Source organism: Falco rusticolus, chromosome 10 (assembly GCF_015220075.1).
Source record: "Falco rusticolus isolate bFalRus1 chromosome 10, bFalRus1.pri, whole genome shotgun sequence".
NCBI lineage: Eukaryota > Metazoa > Chordata > Aves > Falconiformes > Falconidae > Falco > Falco rusticolus.
The window spans coordinates 20458717-20469986 of record NC_051196.1 but is presented as its reverse complement, the minus strand read 5'-3'; the positions used below and the strand labels follow the sequence as shown (position 1 = coordinate 20469986).

The 11270-nt window shown below is 59.8% G+C and overlaps 1 protein-coding gene across 2 annotated transcripts in view; it reads left to right on the top strand.

Moving 5' to 3' along the window:
* Positions 1–466: 466 nt before the first annotated feature.
* B4GALNT4 (beta-1,4-N-acetyl-galactosaminyltransferase 4) overlaps positions 467–11270 on the top strand; it is a 33258-nt gene continuing 22454 nt past the window's right edge. For both annotated transcript variants that reach the window (XR_005106558.1, XM_037402959.1), the window contains exon 1: positions 467–822. Coding sequence is in view for 1 of the 2 variants with exons in the window: in XM_037402959.1 (XP_037258856.1) it covers positions 672–822 (151 nt within the window). In the remaining variant the exon portion in view is untranslated. The remainder of the gene's footprint in view (positions 823–11270) is intronic.

The following is an 11270-nucleotide window of genomic DNA, read 5'->3' as shown; positions in this document are numbered from 1 at the left end:
GCGGGGGGAGACCGGAGGGTACCACCCCGGCCCCGCGGACCGGCCCCGCAGACCCCGCCGCAGCCGCGCTGGAACGTACCATCCCCGCCGCGGGGGAGAGGGGTCGGGGGGCGGCCCTGCCGCGACCCGCGTCACCCGCCCCTCCGGCCCCAGCGGCACGGAGAGACCTTACTCTCTCGTCTCCGCCACCGTGCCGCCCTCCCGCCGTGTAGGGACCGGGACCGGGGCCGGGGCCGGGGCCGGGGCCACGATTCCCCCCCACCCCAGCATGGCCTGGCCCGCGGCGCCTCGCGGGGCTGCCGGCCCGTTGGCTTGGAGACGCGCGGCGCCTCCGCAGGCTCCACCCCCGCGGGGCCCCCATTGGCGCCGGTCCCAGGCCTGGCGTCCCGCGATTGGCTGGCGGTGCCGCCGCTCTGGATGAGGGGGCGTGGCCCCAGCGCCGCCGGGGCGGGTCCGTTCCGCAGCGCCCCCCCCGTCCCGCCGCGGCTCCGCTCATTCATTCCCCCACCCGCGGGTGCCGGGGCGGCGGCGATGCACCGGGCAGCCGGGGGGCACGGCGCCGAGCCGCCCCGCTGCCCTCGCAGCCGGCCCGTAGCGAGCGGGCTGGGCGGGCGGGGGGCCCGATGGGCCGGGGCTAGGCCGGCGGCGGGGGGGGCGATGCGGGCGGCAGTATGCCGCGGCTCCCGGTGAAGAAGCTCCGGAAGCAGCTGAAGCTGCTGCTGCTGCTAGTGCTGCTCACCTTCGCCGTCTGGTTCACCTACCTCCACATCAGCCTGGTGCGCCAGGGCCGCGCCCTGCGCCTCCCCTTCGCCTACGGTAGAGGTAACGGGGGGGGGGGGGGGTGTCGGGTAGGGGCACCCTCTCTTCAACCGGGGGCAGCACCGGGGGGACCCCATCGGCTGCCATCACCGCGCCATGCGAGGCTTCGCTGGGGTTTGGGGGTCCGGTCCCATCCAAAAGGGCGGTGGGTGCCACCCACTGTGCTGGGCTCCCAGGGCATCCCCTTTCCACGGGGGGGACCTGCATCGCCCGGGCGGGTTTGGGGGGAGTGGGACCCCACCGCGGGCACTGCGCCCTGGTGCTGCACCTGCAGGGACTGGGGGAGACCCAGAAGGGACCCCAAACCCAGCCGGGGGGCTTCATTCCCCTGGCTCTGTCCTCATTTTTCCGCCGGCGCTTTGGCTGCGATGACAAAGAAGGCCATTTATAGCTGCCTGTCGCTGCCTGGAAGGGGCGAACCCAGCCCTCCCATCCTTGCCCGACACTTTCTCAGCCTGTGCTTCTCAGGGAAAAAAAAAATAATCCATCCTCCTCCGAGCCTGGATGACGCCCTAGGATGCCATTGGGATGCTGTCGGGATGCCGTCAGGATGCTCTGGCGGGTCTAATCTGGAGGGGCAGGTGCCAGCGCTCGCTCTGTGGTTTGGCTTCGTGCTGAATTGCTCCTGGCTTTACCCTGCAGATCTTGGGGGCTTCTCGGGGGGGGGGGGGGGGGGGGGCACAGAACCGCAGGGAATATTTGCCGGGTGCAACTTGAGGTGTAACGTTCCTGGTCGGACTGAACTCACCTAGCGGTTTTTGTCCTAAAAAAAATCAGAAAGAAATGAGAGTTAGTGCTATTTAGGCAAGACGTGGCTTTCCCAAGCGTCTCAGAGCAGTTCTGGGGCTGCGGGAGGCTCTCGGCTGGCAAACCCAAAGTTTCCGACTGTAGCAGCAGCATGATCCTGCAAATTTTGGGGCCTTATGGTAAAATCGGGATAATGCTAATAAGAGAAGCAGGAAATGAGGCTGCTTGTGCATTGCCTCAAAGGAGGGGTTGTGGGGAGGCTGCGCCGCTTGTTTTCTTCTCTCCGCTGCAGGGTCGTGCTTAATGGCACAGCCACAAGTTAGCGGAGCCTGAGCTGCCCTGCACCGCCGCTCGCCCTGGTGTCAGCGTGGGCCCAGCCTTCCTCTGCCGGGCTGGCAGCCTGGGCGGGGGGAGATGGTGCAGGGTCGCCGGCCCTGCGGCTGGCTGGCTGTGCTGCGCAGCTCCGCGTCCCTCCGGCCGTCAGGGTGCGAGGGCGAGGGTGAGGTTTTCCGGGCTTCAGCTGGGGAGGATGCATAGAGTGATATCTGTGTGCTGGTGCCTTCCCTGGGTGTGTTTAGAGGAGGTAAAGCCAGTGGGTGCCTGTTCCTGCTCTCCCCCACCTCCTCCCTGCGTGCCCTGCATCCCAGTCGGCCCCTCGGGATGCTCTGCATGGGTTGGGGTCTGCGGCGGCAGCCGGAGGTGCGAAGCCCTGCAGCTGAATGGCTGTGGGCCCATGGGGTTGGTGTGAGGCTCAGGGGGACAAGAGGGTACACAGGAGGGGGGGACGGCACTGTGGGATCATGGCTTGGGAGGTGCTGGGCAAGGACTGCGCGCTGGTGGTGTTTTCCGCTGGTCCGGTGGCGCGGTGTGGATTTGTCTCTTGCCGTGTGCTGCACGGGCATCTTCTCTGGCTGGGGTGTGGGGAGGTGGGTCTTCCCCAGGGGAAGCTGGACCTCACCTAGGCTGGATCATGCCTTTAGCTGTTCAGGACCGCACTCTGGGGAGATGCTGCTCCTTGCACTGGTATTTTCCAGTCGGTGCCTAGGGCCTGGGCAAGCGTGTGGCAAAGCCAGAGTTTAGGTCCCGCTGAGCCTTTTTGGAAGCAAGATGATGGAGAGGGGTTGGGTGGAGGCTGGGGAAGGGATTCGGTCACTCGTAGATGGACCCTAGTCCTGCTGCTGCAACCTGGCGGGGAACTGGAGTAGGAGAGCCACGGAGCATTTTAGTTAGAAAAATATTGAATGAATTAAAAAAAAAAAAGGGTGTGTGTGGTGGGATAAAAAAAATACATCTGAGAAAAAAAAATATTCAAGAAGAAGCTTGGTGTGAGAGTTTGGGGGGAGAGGGAAGGGTTTGGGGCTGAGCTGGGCGAGAGCTGACAGGCAGAGCTGTGCTGGAGGAGGGTGCTGGGGCAGCCCCCCTCTACCGGGAGATGCTTTTCCCCTTTGCCTCACTCGTGTTGAAGCTGCCTTTGTGCCATGCTGGGGGGGTGAAAAGCTTGCTTCCCTTGGCCAGGTTTCCCACCGTGGTGGGGATGGGCTTTGCTTTTCTCCATCTCTCAACTTTTGTAGGAGACGTCTCCCAAGCTGGTGATGGAGCACAGCTGTTGGCATGCATTGCCTTCCCGATGGAAAGCAGCCAGTCCCTGCTATTCCCCTGGGCTTAATGGGTGTCCCTGGGCTGGGGTGGGGGAGTTGGGGGGAGTTGGGGGTCACTGTGCCCTCCGGGCTCCCGTGTCTCCTTCCTCCTCCCCGATCCCTGGGGCCGTGGGATCTCTCTTGTCTGGGTCCCTGCTGCAGGGAGCTCTGGTGTGTCCTGGTCCCAGATTCTGTAGGGATTGGGGGGACACTTGTCCCCAGAGGGGCAGAGGTGGCTGGGGAGGATGCACAGCTCTTCAGCATCACTTTGAGGGTCTGTGCACCAAAAGGTGTCTGAGGTTTGGAGATAACTTATCTTTTTTGGGCACTGTGAGCCAGAACCTGTCTGCCAGCTGCTGAGGATGCTGCCCGGCTTGCGGCAGCTGGCAGAGGATGTATGAAAAAAAGGTTAATTACTCATTAAATGAAGTGTCACCCAGCAGGTATACTTCCTGGAGGCTGAAGGTGCAGGGCATGAGGCTTTTTGGCAGATTGGGGGGGCTGTAAGGTGGGGAGGAGCAGGCAAAGTGGCAGCAGTGGGGTCTGTGCGTGTTGGGGAGCATGACAAAGGCATGGGAGGATTGTTTGGGGGTACCTGTGTCCCCTGGGCCCAGCCAACGGTCGCACATGGAGCTGGAGCATCTGGGGACTCAGCCAGGAGCCGTGCTGGTACTATGTCCCTGATAAAATACCCCCCCTTTTCTTATCTTCTACAAGTAGATAATTACCCTTCTCTGCCTAATTGAACACACAGATTCCTCATCTGAAATAATGAGGCCATTACGGTGTTCTCCCGGCTGGAAACCGCTCTGAGTCAATGGGGTGGAAATACTGGCATGCCAGGTGGAAAGGGGAAAAAAATAGAAAGGAAGAAAGGGGAAAAAATTACAGTAAAAATCTAAAATGGCTCTTAGCAGGGGTGTGGGGGGGCTGGTCCTGCACCCCCAGCAGCCATCTCACCAGGGCAGTGATTTGGCGTGGGGGGGGTGGTGGTGGTGGTGGTATTGCCCGTGCTGAATGAGTGCTGGTGCTGTGAGCTGGGTGCTGGGAGGGTTTTGCAACTCGGGGAGTGCAGGATGCGTGCTGAGGGTGCTAAAGCCAATTTGTGGCTAAAGTGGGGCCATCTGGGAGGGAAACCCAGCCGGGCTTTGATACCCAGCGGGCACGGTGCTGCCGGCCCGTGTGCCCTCGTGAATCTAAGAAGAGCTGCTGGCGTGCAGAGCCGGGGACGCTGCTCTGCCGTGGCCCGGAGGGTCTCCAAACCACCCCGAGCCGGGGGCAGTGACCGGTTGGAGGGTCTTTGTTCGACTCAGCCCAGCGCTGCCCACAGAGCCTAGTGCCCTTGCCTGTCCCTCCCTGGGGACCTGTCCTCCGGGATGGGGTGTGCAGGGAGAGCAGGAGCGAGGTCTGGGATGGCGTGCAGCAGCCTTTCCCTGAGCTGCGGGGGATAACGTGTGGCGATGTATCCGTTGATTTTAATTGAGAGGCTGAAACGCTGCAAACCACGGTGGGTTTCATCCCTTTTGTCGGGAATGCTGGGAGCAGGTAGGGAAGAGGATGAGAAAGAGCCCTTTGAAGAGGAAGGGCAGCAGGCTTTGAGAGCAGGCTGGGTGCTGCTTTAATGTCTTTTGGCATTGCTCCCCCTCTCCCGCCCCTGCTAGGAATGGCTGCCTTCTGTGCACGGACCCCTGCTCAGCACGGGGTCCTGCTGCTGGGGCAGGCTGGTCTGAAAAGGGAGCTTTGGAGCCAGGGGAACGGGCTGCTGTCGGTGCCATTGGGACAGTTTTCTCCAGCTGGGAAGCCCTCCAGCCCTCATCTCCCTTGCTGGGCGGTGGCCCACTTGCCCTGGGCTCCTTGCCCTGCTCCGCTCAGGTGCCCCTCTGCCCTCAATCGGCCCTTTGTCACCGCACCGGACCTGCCAAGGGGGAGCCGGGTGGAAAAGGAGGCGGGTGGGTGGACAAGCAAGCCCTGTCCTTTATGGGGAGGGGCTGCGGGCATCCCGGGGCTTTTTGGCAGGTGATGGGGGAGAAGTATGGAAAAAAACTTGGCACGTGCCTATTTTGGGTTATTCAAAGGCAAAAATGCAGCTCTTCAGAGGCATGGCTGGCTTCGAGCCGCCCCGCAGCATCGCCTCCCCAGCTAGGCTGTGATCTAGCTCCCTTGGCATCCATGGGGCTCCCAGAAGAGCCCCTTGGGCTGGGGAGGTGGGGAGCTGCGGGGCTTGGTAGCCAAGCGAAAACAAACGGGTTGCGCCGGGGTGATTTACCCTGAGCTCAGCCTTCCTGCTGGCCTTGGGGGCCTGAGGGCTTGCTCTGATGCACCAGCAGTGGGGGGCACCAGGGGCCTGGGCCTGATCCTGTCCCTGCTCCAGCCATGTGTCCCCGGGGTCATGGCAAACTGGAGTGACAGCACGGGCGTCCCAAGCTGTGTGGGAGCCGGTCCCCTTGCCCACAGCCATGACCAGTAAAGCGGGATGTGGGGGGAGCTCCGATCTGATCCTGTACGCAGGGAAAAGGGCTTTATAACCCTGGGTCCGGCTCCCTCTGCCCGGAATATTCATGTGGGGTGAGGGAGGGTGGGATCAGATCCCTTGGGATTCACCCTGTGTGCCCCAGGATTTCCGGCACTGAGCGTGCAGCAGCAGGAGCAGGGATGCAACTTTATTTCTAGGGATGCTTCGCTCTTTGCTTTGCCCTCCTGGAAACTGCAGGGTCCCTCGCCAAGGAGAGGATGTTGTGGGCTTGTTTGTGGCTGGGGTCCCTGCAGAACGGCAGAGGAGAGCAAAGTGCTGTATCCCTTCATCACTCTTCAGCCTCTTCCAAGTCCTTTCAAAAACATAAAAAAAGACATAAAACAACCCGATGAAAAAATATTCTCCATCCCTTTTAATGTAGGCATTTGCTGTCAATTAATTTTGTATGCCGTTTCCTCCTCTGGGGGCTTCTTTTGAAGTCTCCTTTAAGTGCAGAGCTGTTGCAGTCTGCAGCGAGCTGGGGTCACCGGTCACCACCTCGGTGGCTGGGAGAAGGGCAGATCCCTGTGGAAGGGGCCTCTGGAAAGCCCGGCAGTCCAGTCGCAGGGGCAGCCGGTCCTTCGGCTGCATGGCATTTCTCCTTTGGCCTTGCCCTGCAATTCAGAGCATCCTGGAGAGGATGCGGAAGGACCTGTAGCTCTGCTCATCCAGCACGGCATCGGCATCCTGAGGGATTTGGCGTGGCAGTGCCCTTTGCTCATGCCGGTGTCCGCTGGGCTGGGAGGGATGCAGGAGGCGAGCGCAGCCGGGTGCCAGCTGCATGGCCGCGGTCACAGCCCTCTCTGTGCTGCCGGCTTCGGCATCAAAGGGGCGATTGAGGGAGCGTGGCGGCAGAGGGGGGGTGAGGAGCAGGTGGGTCCCGGCATGCCGGCACCGGCTGTGGCAGTGCCACACAGCCCTGTCCCGCAGCCGGCTGGCTCGGTGCCCTCCAAGCCCGTGACAGCACCGGGCATGGTGCTGCTCTGGCAGCAGGCGTTGAGGTGGACATGGCTGCACTGGGAGGTGCCACGGGGGTCACCCAGAAGGGTATCTAGGGGGGTGACATGTGTCTCAGCCATCCCGGGCCTGGAGGTGGGAGCTGCAAGGGCTGGGGCAGGGATATCGCCTTTTTATTAGGCAAACGCTCCGCTCCAGAGGTGTAGCCGCTGCACATCTGGAGATGCTCGGGGAGGGTGAAGCACTTCCCATGCCCCATGGTACAGGCTGTTCCCAAGCACCAGGAGCTCTTTGCATTGGTGTTTGGGAGCTTTATCCTTCCCAGCACTGCCATGCATCTCCCCCCGCCCCATCCCTTCCCTGTGCTGTGCCCTGGCCGGGCCTCTCTGGAGCTGCTCTTTGGGAGGGGGCAAGCAGCTATCCCAAGGTATTGGCAGCCGAGGAAGGATTTTGGCTGAGCAAGGAGCCGGGTGGGAGCCGGCTGCTGATCAGTGGGGACCGCACGAGTGTGAGTGCAGGAGGATTTTAGGGGGAGCCTAAACGGGAGCAGATGGTCTCTGCAAACGGTTAGAGCTCAGCCAAATTCACTGCCAAATTAAAGATAAAGGGAAGGTTCAAAGCACTTGGGGCTGGTGGTGATCAGCCAGATGTTGGCTGAGACGGGTTGGAAAGCTGGCAGGTGAAACGGTGAACCCCGCAGGCTGTCTGCAGGGCAGCGTGGAGGCTGAAATATTTTTAGTGTGAAATGAATCCTGCCTGATTCTCAGCACATCGCAGGCTACGAGCAACCTTTTCCAGGAGGCTACGTCCCAGGAATCGAAATCTTTGTGCCAACGGCGGTGAGTGAGCATCATCCCTGTTCGCATGGGCAGGGCGGAGGGATGGGAGCGTGGTCTGGCCAGAGCTGCTGTGGTTCACTTTGGAGCTGGTGCAGAATGAAAAGATGCTGGAGCCGATGGGGACCAGAGGCCAATGGATGCATGGTGAGGTGTGAGCTGGGGGAAGATGGGGGAGATCTGGGTGCTGTCGATACACAGGAGGGATTTGGGACCCTGAGCTGAGCGTGGAAGTGTTGGGGCTGCCTCTGTCAGTGGGTGTTTGTCAGTTCGAGTGGTCTCATGGCAGCTCCATCGCCAGCCCTGAGCAATTCTGCATCGATTTCCATTGCTCCAGCCGAGAGGGTTGTCACAGAGTGGGTAAACAGCATGAAACGGATTGGTTTGAGGGAGGATGGAAAAAAATCCTCTCGCTCCTCTGGCTTCCTTGGTGAGGCATCTGTTCCTTGAGGTGGTGACCCAAGACTGAAACAAAACCTTATTCTCGGCCAGTGGCGGGTAAAATCTGCACCTAAGCAGGCAAGAGTGACCGAAGGAGGCAGGGAAGTGTTGGCCAGTGGTCTGATCCTGCACCCCCATACTGGTCACAAGCCCCATTCACCTTGGTGCCATCAACATCATCTGCTGTCACCCAGCTGTCACCCGGCCCCTGTGAGCACCCGCTGCCTGGGTTCCCCTGGTGCCCTGGAGCAGGCAGCACGGTGGGGTTTTCCCCGGGGGCAGCGCTGTGTTTTTGCAGTCGTGGAAGGAGGTTTGCAATATTGACTCCTTGCTGGCTAATTATAATTGCTTAACAGCTCGTTAGGAGGCTTGGTGGAGGGATGCTTATGCTTCTCTTCTCCAGTGGCTGACTTGGAGGCTGTGTCTGTGCTGGAGAGCACCGGGCTGTCGGTAGTTAAACCAGTGGGTTTAATAAAAGCATTGACATCGCCGCCTTTGCTGCAGTTGTATCTGAGTTTAAATGTCACCTCGCTTCATGTTGCTGCTCCTTCTGCTCCCACCGAGCCCTGTCACGGCAGGGTGCCCACATTCAGCCCTCAGGGGTTGAGCACCAGGGTATGGGCATGGGCTCAGTTTTCTGCCCGGTGGCAGCATCCTGGGAGCATCCTGCATGGCCAGAGGGATGCCACCATTTACATTGCAGGGGCAAACAGGAGTGTTAGCAGCTCCCTGGGATCTGAGGATGGGCACCAGAGCCCTGGGGAGGGCACTTCTCCTTTCTGCTAGCTCCTGCAGAGGTGGGCACCTCCCAGCCATCACTCTGCTCTGCGTCCTGATGTGGTTTGGGATTAATTTGTTACTGGCGACCAAGCTCTGAAGGCAGGGAGAGATCACCTTGAATTCGCTGGGGGTGTAAACCCAGTTTTAACCCTGTCGCTTTTGCAGCTGCAGATCTGGTGTCTGTTCTTGCTGCCCTTCTTTTCTATCCCCTGAACCCCTGGCAGGTCCTCGGGATGGTCCTCCCTGAGCTGCTCGCCTGCTCGCTGCATCTCTGGCCTGTCTTCTGGTTCGGGTTGCTGCCTTCATCCCTCTTTTGCTGCATCCTCCCAACAAGGGTACTGCATCTCGCCGGGAACTTGGCGTTCCCCTTTGGCATGGTTGTAGCTTCACATGCTACCACGAGTGAGGCTCTGTCCCCTCTCTTTCCACCACCAGGCTTTTCCCAAGAGCAGGGCTGGTGTATTCCCCCACTTTCTTTGTGAGGTCATTGGTTTGGTAGGGTTTGAGTTCTCTTTTCTTCATGGGGAGAGATGGGATGGGTGGGCTGGGCTTTCTTTACGGAAGCCTTGTGTTGTTTCCCAGCTGTGAGGATGGACTCGGAGTGGCTGGACTGGATGCTGGAGAAGCTTTGTCCTTCTCCTCTCCCTCTGGATTCAGAGAGCTCAAAAACATCCTGCAGAAGTTCAGAGATCAGGAGCAGCCAGGACGTGCACAGACCTTGCTTGAGTGGTGGATTTCAAAAGATGTCAGCTTAGACTTGGGGTGCTCGGCATGCCTGAAACCTGGTCCTCAGCATCCTGACTTTCACGGTGTTGTCATGGTGTTGCCAGCACATTCCTGAGCAGTGCTTCCTCATGGCACAGAGATGCAGGGCATCCATCCCTCCCAGCTCCTCCCTGGCCTTCCCTCTTGTATCTGTATTTGCCCAGGAAGGCGAGGAAGTGGCACGTGCCTGTGAAGGTCCCTCAGCAATCTCCTGTGTTGCTCCCAAGGTCTCCTGCAGCAGCTGGCAGCGGGAATAAAGGGAATTAACCCAGGCCCTTGTGTTTTCCAGCCTCCAAAGGCTTTGCCTGATTTTTGAGCATTGGAGCTGGCTACTCTGGTAGGCTCCTTCCCCAGGCCAAAAAGGGGGAGCAGCCCTGCGTTGCTGGGAAGTGCAGCATGGGATGAAGTTATCCCTCAGGGGAGGCAGCCTAGGGCCAGTGCTCTTCCCACATCTTACCCTCATTGCCTGTCCCTCGGCTTTGGGATGTGCTGGGGAGCAGCTTTGGGATGCTGAGGAGAGCAGCAAATCCCAGGCTTGTGTGAGCAGTGAAACCCACCTCCAGCTCGGGTTTTGACCACAGAGCTTGGCATGGTTGGGGATGCTTGAGCTCTGGCTCTGGTTGTGTTTCTCCTTCCCTTTCCTCATCTTCTATGCATGGATGGTGGTGCTGCTTCTCAGCTCGTCTTTGGGCCAGGAGGTGGGGATCCAGGTGAAGATGCAGCTCTGAACACACCTGGATGGTTTTGGAAACCCCTTGCAGCCCAGTCCACTGGTGTTTCAGGGATGAATGATGGTGAGGCTGCTCGAGCTGGACTGGAGGCAGCTCTGCCCACCCAGCTCCCATCCAGCGTGGATTTTGCTGCAGGAATGGGATAACAGGAGAGCAGATGGTCACACCAGAGGGGATTTCTTGAAGGACTGAGCTAAATCCATCCATCTCCTATTCCATTGCTCTAGTCATGGCTTGCTCATTGGGATGGCTGGTGGGGAACTGTGGGCTCCTGCGTGCAGCAATGCTGGGGCTCCCTCGCATTTATGGGCATCTCCTCCCGCCACCAGGCTGTCCTCGTCAGCCGTGTCCCCTGGGGCATGGTGCTGTGCCCCTCCAAGGGGGAGGCTGGCCAAGGTGTCAGACCTTCACAGGTGACACAGGGCCTGGGAAACCAAACCACAGCTCCTGGGTGGCCCTGTGGGGCATTTCCAAATTGCAGCTTAAATGCTTTGCCCTTTTTTTTTTTTTTTTTTTTTCTCCCAGCACAAGATTTGGGGGGGTTTGAGCTTAGACATTATTTTCTGCTTGAAAGTTATCATTTTTCCAGCCCTATCTGGTCCCAGCCGTCTCCCCTGATCTTTATCCGGGCTTTGCAGGCAGCTGGGCTTGGCCAGGGATGTGTGGGGCAGGCAGGGTGTGGGCAGCCCTGCTGAGGGCTGTGTTTCAGCAGGATGTGGCTCCTGGTGAGGGATGAATCACTCCACACGTCCACTCTGTAGGGTCAGCTTGCTGGGAAAGGGCTAGGAGATTGCACGGGGACTGTTCCCCTAATCCTACCCAACCAGTGTGCTTGGGCACGCGGGGCTGGGGTGCATCATTTCCTCTCTCGCTGGCTGAACCCAGGTGCCCTTTGGGGTCAGAAAAATACCTGAGGATCTGCAGCTGCTGCTGCTGGAGGCTTCTCCCGAAGGAAGTGGTCTCACCCCTGAGGCCCCAAGGGCTCAGTATTGCTCACCAGGACACACAGCCTGGAGTGAAGCAGGTTTGGACCCTGACTGAGGAG